Here is a 19363-nt window from a genome sequence, read left to right as displayed (position 1 = left end):
CAAGATTAGTCGATAATATTTGTGAGTATTGTGTTCATTTTAAATATATTTTAGCTCTTATCAAAGCTAATAATTTGTAAAATATTCTTTATATTTCAGCCAAGAAACACATATAACACCCAGCCTATTGTCATTTCGATAGGCAGTTCATAGTTTGCGAAGATCCTTGTGATTAGCTTGGCTCTTCCTCTGATGACTACTATTATCTCAACATTTTTTCTTATTGTTGTGCTTAATGATAAGTATCTGTCTGCTTAAACTACAGACAAAACTAGTGAAATTTTGTACTTCTCCTAACGACATTTGTTCTTAAACTATAAACTTTCATGATATGTGTGAAGTATCTTACTTCTCCTAACAACATTCATTCTTAACCTACATAAAAAACCGATAAAATTCGTTATTATACCAAAGGAATTCGTACTTAAATTATGAACTTCTTTGATATGTTTGAAGCATCTCGAACACTAGTAAAACAATTGATCCTTCATATGTTTGAAGCAAAATTCATACTTACTTATAAATTGTCTTTTTGCTTAACCTGTATAAAAAACTGGTGAAATTTGTCATTATGTCAAAAGAATTCGTACTTAACTTACGAACTTCGTTGATATGTTTGAAGCAATTCAAACATTAGTAAATAATTGATGCTTAAACACATGATGTCTATGGCAAAGATGTGTGAACCTAAACATATCATATATAAAACAAATTTAAGAACCTAACACATATATAAAACACATTAATTCCAAAATAAATAATAAACATACAAAAATAAACACATGCATATTTAGATAGTTTGATGCGCTGTAGCAAGTGACTGTAAGCTTCCACTACAAATTGCCTAGAGATTCGTGCAAGACTTAAGAGTTGTGTCCTAGTTCTTTACAGTTCGAGCACTTCTTCCTCTGTACTCCTTGGTTTTCACCCTGCGACAGTTTCCTTTTCTTTCGCTTTCGACCAGGTTGAAGTCTCACTAAGGGATATAGCATTTCAATCTCATTCGGAAGACCCAATGGCCAAAATTCCCTTGATGCAGTAGGTGGAACTAAGTCTGAATATGTAGCTAAATATATTTCTTTAGTGAAATATCTCTAGCAAAACTCATAAGGATCAAGATGCCTAAAGCTTAGAGCAGCAACACTGTGTATGCATGGAATTCTAATGATATCCCACGCACGGCAACTACAAGTTTTTTTTTCAATATTCACAGCATAACTTCCATCAAAAGTGTTGATCTGGAATTTAGAAACTGGAATGATATTCACAAATTGAGCATTTTCACAAGAAATGTCTAAAGCATCTTCAATTTATTTAACCATATGAGTACTGCATTTTTCGACAAGTGCTATTCAATTAAAATAGAATTCAGTTATATTTTATCTTGTCGTCTTCATCAAATACTGTACAGGCATAGCCTTCGATTGACGAATAACATTGTTTAGGCTTTCAGACATGTTGGTTGTTAGTATAAAGTATCTTCTACCTGGAAAACAATAACTAGCCCATGTACTTGTAGGAATTTTACTTATGTAAGCATACTATTGAGGAAACTCTTGTTTCATCTGCTCCATGAGGTAATTGAACTCCATCTCTCTATAAGGTTGTGTTGCTGCCCAAAACTTATTATACTGAGGAGAACCCTTTGGAGCATTTAGAAGATTTCGGGAGAGGTGCACCATACAATGTCCAGGACAAGCTTCAGGAAATGCATCATCCACTGCATGAATCAACCCCTTTTGCCTAACTGATAACATCGTCATATGCTCGAACAATTCAATTGATACCTGAAAATGATATAAAAACTAGGTCCATGATTCAATTTTTTTAGCTTTGGCAACACAAAATGCTATTAAAAGGATTTGATTATTAGCATCCAAACTTGTCGCAATAAGCAACCTCTATACTTGCCAATTAAGAAAGTAGTGTCAATGCCAAGCAATGGCCGCAAGTGTTGACTTAAATGAACGCAAGCATGCACCAAAAGCCCAAAATACATGCTTAAAACATGCACAGTCAGCCCATTGAAGTTTAGTTACTGTATCAAGATCACTCTTTTTAAGCTCACGGAGATAACCTTGCAACCACTTGTAAGATTCCTCATAGCTGCCACGGATCTCTTCTATTGTCTTTCGTTTAGCGTGATATGCCTTATAGTAACCTACTGAAACACCAAATCTTTTCTGCAATTCAACTTGAATTATCTTCAGAGTGTATGCTTCAGTACTCTTCAGGACCTGCTCACGTACTTCATCACGTATGAATAAACTTATACATTGCTTATGATCCCTCCCAGATATACCTCTGCTGTATGCGTGTTCTCCAATAAGATACTTTATCCTGAATGTATCAACACCTGCTATCTTTATAGCATTTATCTTCCATGGACATTCTTCTGAACTACATCAGGCAATAATCTTCTGAGGGTTAGTTTTAATAGGCTTTAATTCAAATCTACGCTTGATAACAAACAACTTGAGTGCTTTTGAAAACTCCGATAAGTTACGAAACATCTATCCTATAAATAGATCATCTGATATGATATATTGTCATTTCAGCCTTAAAGGTTTTTAAATGTTGTACATAAGATTCTACATAATTAACAGTACTTGAAATATATTCATTATCACCATAAGGTTGGACACACAAGTTTGTCGGCACATCACCTTCATTAGTTCGAGATAGATCAATAGAATCAAAGATAGAAAATTCTTCTTAAAGATTGGGGTCTATTTCCTCATTTAAAGATAAATCAATATAATCAATGTTAGGAAATTCTTCACCAAGATTCTCATTGTCGTCATGAGAATCAATAACATTTATTGTGACAATGTTACCAGGATCACGTACATTTTCTTCACTAATAGTTCAATTGCAAAATTCATAGCTAATTTCGTAGTTCAATTACGAAATTCGTAGTTGAACTAATAGTTAAATTACGAAATTCATAGTTGAACTAATAGTTCAATTTTGAAATTCGTAGCTAAATTTGTAATTCAATTGCAAAATTCATAGCCAAATTTGTACTTCATTTACGTAATTTGTAGTTGAACTAATAGTTCAATTTCGAAATTCATAGCTAAGTTCGTAGTTCAATTGTAAAATTCATAGCTAAATTCGTACTTCATTTACGAAATTCATAGTTGAACTAATAGTTCAATTTCGAAATTTGTAGCTAAATTCGTAGTTTAATTGCAAAATTTATAGCTAAATTCGTACTTCAATTACGAAATTCGTAGCTAAATTACGAATGTTGTCATTAGTACAACATATGTTAATCAATAACGACTTTTATGTTCAATATCGTTATTAATGTAAGCTAAAATAATTTTCCTGCATATGTTCAATGTAATCACGAAGATAAAAATATTAAGTCACTCGGATAAATACTCTTTCATCGTTCCAAATTTTGTATATCTCGACAAAATAAAGGTGACAGATCATACATCTCCATAGCATCACTATCTTTAAGGATATCAACAAATATATTGTGGTTGTCTGAAGGGAATAGGTATTTCAAAGAGATTTCAAATTCACCTTGAAGAGATTCGCATTACTTCGGAGAATTTTAACTTCAAATCTAACAAACTACATTATCTACTTATATTTCTGTGAACGATACAACTGCCCTCATAGTGAAAAAATCTCTTCTTATCGTTTAAAATAATAGCACCATTATAGTGAAACAAAACACTCACATTACGGTCAGATAGATGTTCCATTCTTATGAATATAATGAAAATAAGTTCTCAAATGCACAAACTAGAAGAAGCAGCTCAATCCGTTCCTACAACGTCCAGTCAGTCAACTTCACGTAAAAAATATTGATTTCTCTATCTATTCTGTCCGCGGCATTTAATGCAATACTTGAGTACGAGAAGGGCAAAGTTGGAAGAAAAATATGAAAAAAAGCCTCAAGTGCAAGGGAAACTGAAAATGACTCTAGGCTGCCAAATTGAAAATTAAGTGAATTTTCGGTGCAAATAACCCTTAAAAAAGAAGAAAAAAAAATTAATTTGACTCGATCAGATCCGATTTGCTTTTAGTTTTAATTTGGTGGTCAAATTTTATTGAACTACTGGTTATGGTTAACCTATGGTGCAGGAATGTCGCATTTAGGCAATTATGGTTTGTATTAGGTGGAGTCTGAGTCTTATTAGAAGTCAAGAGTAAAAATTTTATAATCAATATATGGGGTATCATAGATGTAAAGAAAAAAGAGTTGGACTGGTTAAAGCTATTTCTCTAGGTCTCACATTTTCTCTCTCTCTCTCTCCTCTTGGATCTCAATCTCCTTTCTAGCCTATCACTTCTCACAACATATGAAGGCCTAGGAGAAGAAAGAAAAAACAATGGGAGGGTGCACATCAAAGGGAGGGCATACAAAAAGTATTTTTTCCTAAACTGGCTCTATATTGCAGGAACTAATCCTTTAGAACCACCATAAAAATTAGTTATCTAGGCTCTTTTTACTATTTTTTAGGAAACAACAAGGCCCCTCAATTGAAATGGTGAAGGAGAATTCTTCTAAGTCCCAATTGGAAGGTCTTAGCTTCCCAATAGGAAATGATAAGGGGTAGGTAATCTTTAGTTTTAATTAGAAAGCATTCATCTTAATATTAGGTAATGGCTAATGTTGATTACAAACCAAAGCCTATGAATTCATCCCTCTCAAAATGGCTAAAAATTATATACAAGTCAATTCAGAACCTAATGGAAAATTTCTTAATCTGGACATTCCATTTCCAGGTGATCTCAACTAAAAGTTGGTCAATCTAACTACTTATCAAATAAAAATTCATACGATTACATCATATTTATCCAATCAAGAAAGGCTCAAATACTTTGACCATTTAGACAGCTTACCAACCATTTCAGCCAAAACAGATTGGTTTCGGTTGATTTTTCAGATCATGATTTTAACCACCCTAAAATTAACATCAAACTTTCCTAATATTGATAAAAGACATCTCAAATTTTTGGAAGATAAATTTTAATGACTTCAAAAAATTTCCAACCTATTTTATACCTAAAAGAAGAATTAATATTCATATCTTATATACGTATCAGCACACAATGCATAGGTATATTCCCACCATAGTAATAAACGCAAGTAGATAAATAAAACATGATAATAATTGATATTGCTTACCAAAAAGTAATACACCACATACGTACTAGCACACAATGCATAGGTATGCTCTTAACATAGTAATAAGCGCTGATTGATCAGTAAAGCATGATAATAATTAATATTACTTGCCAAAAGATAATGCATTACATACGTACCAGTACACAATGCATATATACGCCCACACGATAGTAATACGCGCTGGTAGATACGTAAAACATAGTAATGCAATATTTCATGCATGCATTGCATATTTATAATATTATAAGCTTCTCTCCCTCTATCCTATCAATCTATTTTAAATCAAATCGAAGAGTATTATAATAATTTTTTCCATCATTTTATTAACTTTATATCACATCAAAAATAATTATTACACCCTTATTCCAGAATACCGGTAAACATAGGAATAGCTATTCCTAGAGTACAACCATCATTTTAGGAATAACAAATTAGGTTTAGCTATTCCTATTCCTCTCTATTCTAAATGTGAACAGGGCCTTAGTTTGTTAATTCATTAATTAGTAATCACTTAATTTGTTGAATGTTGATTAATGATTGCTAATATATTATTGTATATAATATAATTATCTGCAAATCTGTTGAATGTTGATCAAAATTTATGTATATAATGTATATTCTGTATTATATAAAAAAAATTATTATTTTATATTAAAAATGCTAGACCATCTTGTCACCCTCACCGCTCGCCCTCCGACTTAGGCTCTAGGGGGTGGGGTGCGCCCACCACCTGCTGTCGTCTTTTAAAACATTAATTGTATTCAAGGTTTGAAAAATCGAGATTTGTATCAAGATTGGTCTTCCAAGAAAACGATACGTATCGACTAGATCGGATCGGACTTTTCTTAATTACGTAAAATTTTAAATATTACTTTAAATGCAGAAAAATTTCTAATTAGAAAAAAAATGACAAAAGAATACAAAAATAATAATAATTCACATACGAACCATAAAAATTAAAAAAATTACTTATTCAAAAGTCAAAATTTTGATAAATAGCAAGCTAGCTCTTGTAAATCCCTATTATCCTCGTCATTATAATTTGCAAATTGGTCCTAACTTTAATTAATAATAATAATAATAATTATTATTATTATTATTATTATTATTATTGTTTTTCTCCTCATCAACCATATTCCGCTATTTGTGGATTGTATTTGTGTGGTCTACATTCGTCAATCTTAGCTATATCACATAATAGATAAATGAAAAAATAAAGTATAATGATACGGATATCGCTGATTGGACACGATGGCATGTGTACCAACACATAAGATGCCGACATTTGATGATCCACTCTATAGGGATTTAGTTATAATCAAATTTATTTATTACGTGATATTTATGATTGATTTTGTATTTTTATTTATTTAAGGTGTCTTTTGTTTATTTCCTATTTAGGGTGCCTTTTGCTTATCTACATTATAAGTTTATAGTTTATATATAGACCCGTTGTATTTTCTTTTGAGGTTAATGAAGATAATTTGATTTGCTCTCCTATATGGAAATTAGTGTGAAACCTCATTTCTCTTCTCTATATTTCCTACCCCATCTCCTTCTCTCCACCATGTTTTGCATTATTTTAATATCAGAGCAAAGGATCCCAATTTGCCTGACCGATCACTCCACGAACACCGGAATGCCAAAAAGCACAATGCATGATGAGCACGTTGAGTTCCAAAACGCACGAGGAGATCCAACGTCGATAAAAGACAAGAGGAATCCGTCATTGTTACAGAATCGCCATGTAAGATTCATTGATCTTCAAAAGTTAATTGCTCTTGTATCATTCGATGATCTATTATTGAGATCTATCTTATTTTTCGTCATAGATTTTAAAAAAACAGCACGTCTCTTTTGCTAAAAAAAAAGAAAAAAAATTCAAATTTTCAATTTTTTTTGGCTTTTATTTTTTAGTTAGAATCCCAATGAATCACCTATTTCCTAAACTTCCTACCAAACTTCATTTTCTTCCCCACATCCCAACAAATTCCCTCTTTCCTAAATTTTCTAACAAACTTCATTTTTCTTCTCCACTTCCTAATTTTCAAAATTCCCTCTATCTTAACAAAACCCAGTCCCTCTTACTCAACCCACTAGACTCAAACCCTCTCAAACCGAACCCAAACTCACTAAAAACCTGTTAGCCACCCACCAACCCATTAACCCAAGCAACATCAATCCCTAGCTCACCTCCATGCCGCAGCCGCCTTCCACGTCGTCGCTTCCCTAACAATGCCGGCTCCATGCCACCGCTCCACCCGACGGCACCACTGCTCTCCACAAACCACGCCACCACTCTCCACCGCCGACGCTGCTACTAGAGCTTCGGTCTTCTTCAAGCTTCTCGACGACGACACTGCTATTCTCCGCCGATTCCACCCCCGTGCTCCACTAACGACACTGTCACCCTTTACGTCGACATGTCTGCTGCTGATGACGTCGTTGCCTGCGCCTCGATCCCCACCCATCATCTCGGCGACGTGCCACTACCGGCGCTCCCACCAATGACAGCACCTTTCACGCGATTGACCGTCGCCGCTGACACTTGTAACTCCGACGACCCCCCTGCCACTAGACCACCACCAGAGTCATCGCCAGTGCTCCCACAAACGCTACTTACAATCATTGCCTATCATCTACCCCCAGACTTTGCCACCAGTGCTGCCGCCTATGCTGAGGCTACTCATCAGTTCTAAAGGAAGGAGACTACACACATAATCAAAGGATAGAGGGAGCGGAAAAGGAGAAAGGTAAGGGATTAAATTTTGTTTTCAAATGGTCACGTAAATGCTCTTTTTATAGTAATAGATATTTTTGGGTCATTCTTTTCTAGTATCATCTCGAAACTATTATCAATTCCTACCTCCACATATAGTGAAAGAGAGATTACATAAATACTTTATAGGTTTTAGTTCTAATATTAAGAGCTGAACTGTGCCAAATAGAATATTAGCATTACATTAATTTTTGGAAAGAAGTTTAAAGGGCTTGGCATTGACTAAATACAACTTTTATTTAAAAACCATTAAATCTTGGTATTAGTCTTCAAATCTCCTGATTAGAATTTCAATTTAATTAATTATTCAATTCTAAGATTTCTGTATAATATCATATTAAGTAGATCAAGACACTTGCATTTAGATCAAATTTAATGGACATTTGCATTCCCTTAGGTTAGAAAACAATTTATTTCTATTTACTTGTTTAAGTTAGCGAGCATAAAAGGAAAATAGTAAAAATAATAATAATAATAGTAATAACTTAACTCATTCATTGCATATTAGTGTATGCCAATACGTAGAAGTAAAGTCTATCTCCTTAGTGAATCTAGTGAGTTTGGTAGTAGTAGTATGGATTCCGAATTTATTAAGAAACTTGACAACATTATGAGTTAGCTAGGCACCTTAACTCAACAGATCAGAAATACTCAGGATACTCTGCTTGGGTATCATAGGGTAACTGATGAACGAATATATAGGATAAAAAAACCCCGTGAGCAAACAGCTCTTCAAAATGCTTATTGCTTCAATCCAAAACGTGATGAGTCTCCCACTCTTTTACTTTGCCAACATTTTCAAAGAAATGAATAAGATCCTGACGAACAGTACCTTTGAAGCATTAAAGTTAATGCTCCAAGTTTGATGGTCGATTAGACCCTTAATACTTCCTAAACTAGATCAAAGACATAAATCATTATTTTAAATAGTATGACATGTCTGAAGTCCGAAAAGTTAGTTTACTGCCATGAAATTGACTGGGCAAGCAATTTTATACTTGACTAATGTTGAAACTCTTTGTGAGATTAGGGATGAACTACTAATTGAAATTTGGGCCGATATGAAAAATAAGCTAAAACATAAATATCTCCCACCTTCTTATTACCTTAGATTACTAGACAAGTGGAACCAACTTACCTAAGAAAGTAAGTCAGCTAAGAATTACAGTGCGGCTTTTGATGAGCTGATGGTTCAGTGCAGCGTAATTGAATTGAAAACTCTTATGCAAATCTTGTCAAGATTTAGGGCTAACCTGTGTGAATATTTAAGAAGTGAGTTTTTCGCCCGTAACACTGATACTTTGAAACTACTGTTTAGTTCAAAGACTTAGAAGAGTCCAAATCTAGCCACATATCAAGGAGTCACGAAACTAGGCCTCAGATTCATAAGTTCTCCACAGGTCCTTATCAACCCGTCTGCAATCAATTATATAATCGATCTATCCCTAGCCCTTCACAACCCAAGATATAATAGAAGGGTAGGAGCATCAAGAAGGACTTTCTAAGGTTAATTTTCAGGTCAAATGCTATAAGTGTTAAGGCTATCTACAGCAGGGCATGTTGCTGCAAATTATGCAAGCCCATATAAACTTAATTAAGGAATCTTTTGAAGAAGACTTTGAACAAGACTTTGATGGATGTGTTCATCATGTAGATGGGACAGAAGACTGAAAACGAAAGGAAAAAAACCACCCTAGGATGCCTAAGACACAGAATCCACAAGATCACATGTTGTCATATGTGCTCTCTCTCAACCTAAAGACAACGATGATTGAAGGTGTAACTTCATCTTCCGCACATTCACAAAAATTGGAGATAGAAACTACGAAGTGATTGTGGATAGTGGGAGCTGTATAAATTTCGTGTCTTTTACCGTTATTTTCAAATTAAACTTGAAAGCGATTCCCCACCCTAATCCCTATAAGGTTTTGTGGATCAACTTGACCATTGTAGAGATAAAAGAGCGATGTTTGCTCATAATAGAATTCACAACTTATAAAGATAAGATCTAGTGCGAAGTTTTGACCATGGACATGGGTCAAATTATCCTTGGAAGGTCTTAGCTATTTAATAATAATGTTCATATTTATGGTCATTCAAATATCTGCATGTTTGAATACGAGGGTAAGAAGATCAAAATTCTTACCTCACAGCCTAAAAATGGCAATGCTAAAAAAAAAAAATCTAATCCCTTCCAGCCTAATAGTAAGACAACTTGATTAGTGCTCGAAACATTGAGCGTGAGATGAGTAAAAGAATTCCTATTCTGATTTTAACTGCTCAATAAATCCTAAACGAGCCTAATAAATTGATTCCTTTTGAGGTCACTCCCGTGATTGAAGAATTCTCGAATGTTTCCTCTAAACCTCTACTGGATAAATTAACCCCAATGCGAAATATTTAACATGCTATCGATCTCGTCTCAGGTGCATCTCTTCCCAACTTGCCTCATTACCAACTTAATCAAACTGAACACACTGAACTTGAATGGCAAGTTGGCAAGCTGTTGAAAAAAAGCTTTTTGAGAAAGCATAAGTCTTTGTGTGGTTCCTACATCAGGACATGCTAGATATGATGGCAAGTGTCACGATCATTTCAGAGATAGATTTAAAAAGTGGCTATCACCGAATTTGTATACACCCTAGCGATGAGTGGAAGACTACTTTTTAAAAAAAAAAGATAGGTTATATGAATAGATGGTCATGCCAATTGGGTTGACTAATACTCTGAATACTTTCATGTGAGTGATGATTCAAGTATTACGACTCTTTATTGACCAATTTTTAGTCATATACTTTGATGACATCTTTATCTACAATCGATCTCGGGAGCAACACATAAATCATCTTCGTCAAGTTTCCGCTGTCTTAAGGAAATAAAACTATATGCAAACCTTAAGAAATGTACATTTCTGACAAACAAAATTGTTTTATTGGGTTTCATTTTTTCATATGAAGGAGTCTCTGCAGACCCTGATAAGGTCAAAGCTATTAATGAATAGCTTAAGCCTTATTTTACTAAAGTCTTGACATCACATGTGATGCTTCTGGAATTAGTATAGGTAGAGTCCTGAGCCAAGGTCATGTGATTGCCTACATTAGTGAGAAGGTGAATGAAACTAGATAGCAGTATGCCACTTATGATAAGGAATTTTATGTTGTGGTTCAAACTCTTCAACACTGGAGGCATTATTTGCTCTCACAAAAATTTCTTATTTTCCTTGACCATGAGGCTCTTCATTACATCAACTCCTAGAAAAAACTTAACGCTAAACACAATAGGTGAGTTGAATTTCTTTAGGAGTATACGTACACCTTGTGGCACAAATCTGAAGCAGAGAACAAAGTTGTCGATGCACTGAGTCGTCACATGATCATTATTTCAAAAATAAATGTGAAGGCAACAGGCTTTGATAAAAACAAAACTGAATACGACTCTTAATTTTTAATTTGAGAATTGCATACTAGAGGTCTAGCATGACATTTTGGGCATACGGAAACTATTGAAACTACTGAACATCAATTTTTCTGGGCAAGTCTTAAGAGAGAAATTATGAGACTTATTGGTCAATGTCACACATGCCAACTTGCTAAGCAGCGAAAGAAGAATACGAGATTGTACACACCTTTGTTTGTTCATAACTGTCCTTGACTGAATATTAGTATGGACTTTGTACTTGGACTTCTGAAAACTAGTTGAAAGCAAACTTTATTCTCGTGATAGTGGATCGATTTCCTAAGATGGCCCACTTTATATCCTATTCTCGAACTTTTGACGCCTCCCAAGTTGTGAAACTCTATTTTGATGAAATCGTTAGGCTGCACTGGCTCCCAAAAACCATTATATCAGATAGGGATATAAAATTCACTAGCTATTTTTGAAAAACACTATGATATAAGATAAGAACCAAGCTTCAGTATTCAACCGCTTTCCACCACAAACTGACGGGCAAACTGATGTAGTCAATAGGAGATTAGGGAACCTATTAAGTACTCTTGTCTGCGAAAATCTAAGAGACTAGGATCGAAAACTGCCAACTGTTGAATTTGCATATAATAATTATGTTAATAGATCCAACTGAGATAGTGTATGGTTATAAACCTAGACAGCATATAAATTTCATTCTTATAACCCATTATCATAGGTTGTCTGAGTTTGCACCTGCATTTGCATCACATATTCATGACTTGCATAAAGAAAGTTACTAATTGCTCAAAATTATGCCAATTATAAAATTCGAGCTAATCTAAGAAGGAGATTCAAGGAATTTAATATTGGAGACTATATGATGATCCGAATATGTCCAGAATGACTCCCTCCTGGAATTGTCAAAAAGTTGCATTCACGAAGTGCTAGACCTTTCAAAATTCTCAAGTAAATTAATACTAATGCTTATTATGGTCTAGATTTACCAAATAATATGAGCATCAATTCTACTTTTAATATAAAGGATTTAGTAGCTTATAAAGGTCCACATTTTCTCAAATAATCCACTAGTTAGTGAGCCTACTAATAAGTCTATTTATGAGAGACCCTCTTTACCATCACTTCCCAACATTCTACCTAACACAGTAAACAAAATTGATAAAATTTTAGATAATAAGATTATCTCAACTAGAGAAAGTTAAACCCAACACTATCTAGTACGTTGAAAATGACGACCTATATCTGATGACACGTGACTTGATTGCCATGATTTAGAGATGCACCACCCTAATATCCTAAAGCAGTGAGAGTCGTAGAGGGGCAAGCACATTCGATGAAATCGAGTTCTCTCCCGCCCGGGGAAAATGATGCGAAACATCACTAATAAGACACGATGGCATGTGTACCAGCGCAAGAGGTGCCGATATTTGATGATCCCCCTAATAGAGATTTGGTTATGATCGAGCTTATTTATTACGTGATATTTATGATCGATTTTGTATTTTTGTTTATTTAAGGTGTATTTTGCTTATTTTCTATTTAGGTTGTCTTTTACTTATTTCTATTATAGGGCTATATATAAACACATTGTATTTTGTATTGAGGTTAATGAAGATAATTTGATTTGCTCTCTTTTGTAGAAACTAATGTGAAACCATTTTAAGGGTGGAGGTATGAAACGCCATTTATCCTCTCTTTGTTTCCTCCATCTCCTTCTCTGCCCCACATTTTGCAACACATCATCTCTGCCTCCGATGTACATAAAGGTATTACTGCTCTCTTCTATATTTATTTCTAAAAATTTTCTCTTTTTATATATCTTTAGAATAAGAGAGGGGAGAGAAAAAGGCATTTATTACAAGGAGAGGAGTGGCCTTGTTGGTGTGTCAGACTGGGAAAAGATAGGGACCTTTCTATCTTACTTTCTTGGCTTTTGCATTTCACTCTTCTTATCTATGGCAAAATGATCCCACCAATCCTGATCCATATTAGCCAATCCTGGCCGATCTTGGTCGATCTTGGCCAATCCTAGCCAATCTTGGCCGATCCCAATCATTTGACGGGGATCGAGCCTGGATCGAAATCGGGATCGGGATCAGGATCAGCCAATCCTGCCAACCATGATTACACCATAAATTCAAGGTCGTGATATCATTTTTCTCTACCACTATCGATAATCCTTATCTTGCTCCCTCCTATGCGTCATCTCCGACTTGATTTATATTAATCCTTTTAGGTAGTGTGCTAAAATGGTCTTAATGATGTACAAGCCATCAAGCATGTGTTGCTTATTGATTGAACTAGCTATGATTTCAGCTTGTGTTAGTTGTTTTCTTTTAAATATTCTTGTATCAACACTTATCCATCTTAAGATCCTGATTTTCATCGCACTTAGTTTGCTTAAATTTTTTTATACTGGCCAAAATTTTCTTATAAGACATCCTCTATCTAATTAGTATGAGATATGACTCTGATACTAAATTGATTTTTCCTAGGGATGAAAAAACATGCTTGTAAGAAAAAATATGAGGTACATAAATCCACCTACATAGAGAAAAGATAGGGTCCCTATGAATTTGTGTTTTATCTCCTAGTACCCTTTTTATACTAGCATGGTTAGATCGATTTAAAAAAAAGGATAACACATCAAGCTATGTGAAAAAGAAAATCAAGCCCACCTAATTGTAGGGAAAAAAAGATTAACCCACCATGCTCGTGAGTGAAAGAAGATTAAACTATCGAGCTTCTAGGAGAAGATGAAAAGCTACCTATACTATAAGGGAGAAAAAACCTGAAATCAACTACAAAAGAGAGGAGAAAGAGGTAAGGGATAAACATTGATTTGTCCATAACAATAATAGTTTTTTTCAATTTTTCATAATTTTCTCTCATTTTTGGGATTCCCATCACCTCTGTATAAAAATATGAGAAGATTACATCAAGTCACAAAACTTATCAAAATCTTTTCAAATCTAATCTTATAAGTGAACTAAGACTCTTCTAACTTAAGAATCAATCAAATCCTACCAAAACTTTTCTCAAGATAAATTTGCAATCAAATCCATAAGATATTTTAGGAGTTTTAACTAAATAGGAAACATGAATGATAGTAATATTAGCTGACACAATTTTCAAATAATGTAGAATAATGCAAGAGAAAAAACGCTAAAGAGTTTAAGAATATCATGCATAATAAAAACATATGCAAGAGAAATCAAGGGAAGATAGAAGCAAGAGAATCCACTAGTTACTAAGTATAGTAACTATCTGCTATATCAAACAGTAAACAAATTGCTAAGTTTGTCGGATGAAACCACTGTTTTGAAAAGCGGAAAAGGCGGCCGCCATGGCGGGGCGGTGCACCGGCCGCCCCACCATGTAGAAAGGCATCGGCAAAAGGCATTCAAGTGCCTTGGCAGGATGCCTAGGCGCTATATAGCACTAGGCGGGCCGCCTGGCCCGACTTGGCGGGCTAGCGCTTCAGCCCGCCAAGTCAAGATGCGGTTATTAGTGAGCGGGTCGGATTTTATAACGGACCGGGTTTAATAAAACTAACCAATATAAAAAAATCAAACACTATGTTAATCTCTCCCTCTCTCTCTCTCTCTCACTGCACATCTCTCACCGACAAACTCTAGAACTAGCTCTTCCATAGTCGACAGTAGCGAAAGGCGGCGACCACAGCGAAGGCGGCAAGCGGTTGACGGCATCAGGCGACAACGTGCGATGCTCTCTCCCACTCTCTCTTAGTTAGTCTCTCCCACAAGGGTACTCATCTCTCCTCTCTCTCCCTCTCTCTCTCACTCTCGCAGTCTCTCAATTTCTCTAACTCTCTCCCACTCTCTCTCATTATGAATCAATGGGTTTATTATTTTCTTTTCCCGAGCTTAAATGTTCCCAATTTTTCCTAACTTATTTTTTCAATTACTCTTAATCTGCTATAATATATAGTTATAGGAATTAATTAGAAATTTAGAGGAGTTAATTGCTAATTGCTTTATGAATTATTGAATTAAGATTACAGAGAAGGAATTTTTTTTCAGTGTCATGCATTATTAATTGGGGGAATTACTAATTGCCTGCTATTTAAGTATATAATTTCTGATTAGAGGATTTTGAAATGTGATTCATGTGAATAAACTAGAGTTAGTAAACAGATATCTCAGTTATTTAGTTATCACTAATAAGCAATTAGCCAATGTGAAAATATTATTTAGTGTTTTGGTTTAGTGCACTATTAAAATATCTGTATATACTATATTTATTTATTTATTTATATTAAAAATGCTAGACCGCCTTGTCGCACGCCTTCCGCCTAAACTCTAGGCAGTGGGGTGGCCGCCCGCCATCCGCGGCCGCTTTTTAAAACATTGGATGAAACTGGCATGAGCTTGGATTCCTTCATGCAAGGTAAAACACATAAGGTGGCGATAAGGGTCTAAAATGGCCATGGCAAGGGCCATTGCATATTTGCAACTACCATGACCTTTTTTAGAAACAATATGAACTTGACTGTTTATCACTAGTTTTAATATATTATCTTAGGTTTTACAAGATATTTATTTTTCTTTTGCTATAATCTAGTATGATGCCTTATGAATTTTGTGTCATTTATTTCAGTTCCCACATCCAGAACCAAAGTTTGAAGTTTTGTCCTACACTGATCCTTTTCACCTGAAATGTATCGGTATTTTGCTGCATCCAGTTCAAAACTGTCCCCAAAACCAACTGGTTTGCTAAAAATTTCTTAATTTTCGAAATTGATAACAAACGGCATTCCTCTGAAATTAAACACCAACTATACTTGTATATTTTGTTATGCTGACAGTGTTACCTAGAACATGGAATTCTTTGATAGGTTGTCAAGAAACTCCAAATGCAATCTTGGCTTAAAGCTTCTGTGAGATTAACAAACAGTTGTACTATTTAGTATAGTTAAGGTCATAACCAACAAACTCTGTTTTAGAGAAACTCTACCTTCTAGGATGTTAGATATCAACAAGTTCCAGTTCCAGGAAACTAATTTTAACAAGAAAGTATTGAGTGCACCAACAATTATTGCATTCTACTGTTTTTCTTTTCTAAACCTCTAACATTGAAGAAGACAATACCCTCTTTGATCAAAATTCTTGAGCAAGGATATGCATGAAGTAAAACTCATACAAACTAATGTTAAGTACTAAAAGTGCAATGCTTAAGTTGCGGCTAGTCTAAAAAACAAACCTTTCTCGCGCTCGACATTTCCCCTCCTTCCATCTGAACATCTGTTTCCTCCTCACTCTCCTCTCTCTCTTCTTCTTCTTCTTTTCCTTTTTCTTCTTCTCCTTTTTCCTCCTCCTCCTCCTCCTCCTCCTCCTCCTCTTGCATCTCTTCCTCTCTTACACCGCCGATCCAATCTCTCCTATCCACCCCAAGCCTCTGCTGCTCCCCTCTGATCTTCTCCACCAGCACGGCCTCCTCCCACCGTCGCATCAGCGTTTCCGACCAACTCTCCCCAGGCCGCAACATCGCCCTCCCCATGGGATCCTGAAACTTCCCCAAGTATTCGTGGTGGAGGTAAGGCTCCCGCTCGCGCATCGAATCCTCCGAGAAGTACTCCCCGCCTAGGACCAACTTTTCCATGTATGCCCTTCGCCGGTTCTTCACTGTTGCAGCTCTTGCCCGAGCCTCCTCCTCCGTGGGCGGCTGCCGCTGTCGCCGAAGCCTGTTGAGGTGCCATCCAACTTCGTAATCTGTGGTGAGGGTTTCGAACGCTCCGAGCTCCTCAAACGTTAGCTCCGTCCCGTATCGCTCTGAGATGGACGAGATAGAGATGTCACAGGGTTAGGGTCTTAGCGGAAGAGGGAGGGAGAGAGAGAGATGGAGAACGGTGAGCTTACCCAGGAAGATGGGGGCGTCGCGCGAGAGTAGGTCGAGGAGGGCGGACTTGCGGTGGGATGGGTCGGGTGCTTCGCGGTGGATGGCGCCGGGGAAATAGAGGCCTTCGATGGAAGAGAGACGTTCGGTTATGTCGTCCATGGCCGAGCGGTCCATTGCGTTCACTCTTGTTGTTGTGAATTCCTGTCTTAGGGCTATACCCTAGTCTACAGAAGTTTATAAAAACCGGTTCGAGTTCCAGTCGCGTGCGTACCTCTTGGGTCTGTATATGGGTTTTTACTTTTTGAATGAAGAGCACTTTTTTCATTCTTTTGAGATAATTCCCCGGGTGACATTTGGTTAGTTGGTTAGCGCATAATAATGTACTCACTCGTAAATTATATTTCTCTTAAATATATTTTTTATTAAATACTCATTTATGTATATATTTTGGTTAAATATTTCACAAGGTAAGTTATTGGATTAATTATGCACAAAATCCTATTATAGGCATAGAGTTAAGATAAAGTTATACATATTTTTTAAGCATGTATGTGTTCACATTAGGAATAGAGGTAGAATAGGAATAACAAATAGTAATTCTTTACCAAAATGAGGGTTTTATTTTAAGAATAGTTATTCCTATGTTTACTTATATTATAGAATAAGTGTGTAATAATTATTTTTAATATGATATAAAATAAATAAAAAATAGGAAAAATTATTGAAATACCTTTTGATTTGATTTAAAATAGATAGATAGGATAAACAGAGAAAAGATAATATATTGTAGATATGTAAGGCATGCATGAAATATTGTATTATCATGCATTGTATACATTTGAGCTCTATGAATGTAAGGCTCAAGCGTTTACGTTGCATATATAGGGCACCATATATGTAAAGATCAGCAAAACTATGTACCACTACATGAATGCAATGTGTTATGACAAATTAAATAACACTTGCAAATTTATATATAGTCATGAACTTCTTAATATGAATCCTAAAGAATCTATTTTCGATATATTTACTAGATTTATCAATATTTTACTAATCTTTGAAAACTATTGCTAAATCTTTTACTAATGTTGAAATTGTGAAAAAGATTCATATGTCTTCAAAGTCACCATAATAGAAAAGACAAAAAATCTAACAAAACTTAGTTTAGATGAGCTTTCGGGTTCTCTCATGGCCCATAAGCTAGCTATAAAACCAGAGAATGGTGATAGCAAAAGAAAGAAATGTTTAGCTTTCAATCATCCATCACCAATGAATCAAGAAGTGAAGAAGACGAGGATCTTACTTTACTTACAATTTTAAAAGATTTCTAAGTAAAAGAAAGCAAACTCTTTGAAGATCACAAAAGCAAGACGAAGCCAAAAATGAAATCATTTGCTATCAGTGCAAAAAAGCTGGGTTGTATAAATTTGATTATTCTCAACTAAAGAAGTTAAGCAAGAAGGACAAAAGGAAGGGTATGTAGCAGTAAGGGGTGAAAGTGATTCAAGTAGCTTTAACGAAGAAAATGACAATGAGCTTGCAAATCTTTGTTTCATGACAGAAAAAGGATAATGAGGTTGTGAATTAATTAGCAAATATTTCTCACATGCTGAATTACAAAGTACTTTTGAAGAATTGCACGATGTATTTAGAAAAATTGTAATAAAAATATTGCTCTTAAAAAGATTGTTTCTTCTCTTTCTCATGAAAATGAAGTATTAGAAAATAAAAATGAGAATTTGAAAAAGAAAGTTGAAAAACTATCTTCAAAATATAATTTTTTCTTCAAGTAATTTCAAGGATGATAATGAATTTTGGAAAAGAAAAATTAAAGATTTAAGTTCCATACTTTCTAAATATGTGAAAGAAATTTTAAATACTTTACTTGGAAAACAAAGATGCACTCTTAATAAAATTGGCATTGATTATGATTGCTCTCAAAAGCAAAAGTTTAATAAAATGTCACTGCTATGGCAATGTTTTCAAGCTATCATAATATTTTTGTAAAAACCTATCTTTAAAAAAAATAATAAAAATTAATTTAATTAATTAATTAATTAAATTTTGGGCACGACATGGCCGACCACACCCATGCAACTTGGCACTGCATGGCGGCGCCATGCGTCGCTTGCACGGCTAGCTGGGTT

General features: G+C 35.0%; 1 protein-coding gene across 3 annotated transcripts in view; it reads right to left on the bottom strand.

Moving 5' to 3' along the window:
- LOC140776942 (uncharacterized) overlaps positions 1-17442 on the bottom strand; it is a 30125-nt gene extending 12683 nt beyond the window's left edge. For 2 of the 3 annotated variants that reach the window (XR_012106965.1, XM_073120818.1), the window contains exons 1-3: positions 17237-17442; positions 16581-17149; positions 1543-1787 (exon numbers count right to left, since the gene is read on the bottom strand). Coding sequence is in view for 2 of the 3 variants with exons in the window: in XM_073120818.1 (XP_072976919.1) it covers positions 1543-1787; positions 16581-17149; positions 17237-17390 (968 nt within the window). In the remaining variant the exon portion in view is untranslated. The remainder of the gene's footprint in view (positions 1-1542; positions 1788-16580; positions 17150-17236) is intronic. The other variant, XM_073120805.1, reaches the window with a different exon arrangement.
- Positions 17443-19363: the final 1921 nt, after the last annotated feature.

The sequence above is a fragment of the Typha angustifolia genome, chromosome 2, assembly GCF_048772165.1.
Source record: "Typha angustifolia cultivar Huaian chromosome 2, ASM4877216v1, whole genome shotgun sequence".
NCBI classification, from domain to species: Eukaryota; Viridiplantae; Streptophyta; class Magnoliopsida; order Poales; family Typhaceae; genus Typha; species Typha angustifolia.
This window is presented reverse-complemented; position numbering and strand designations above follow the sequence as displayed.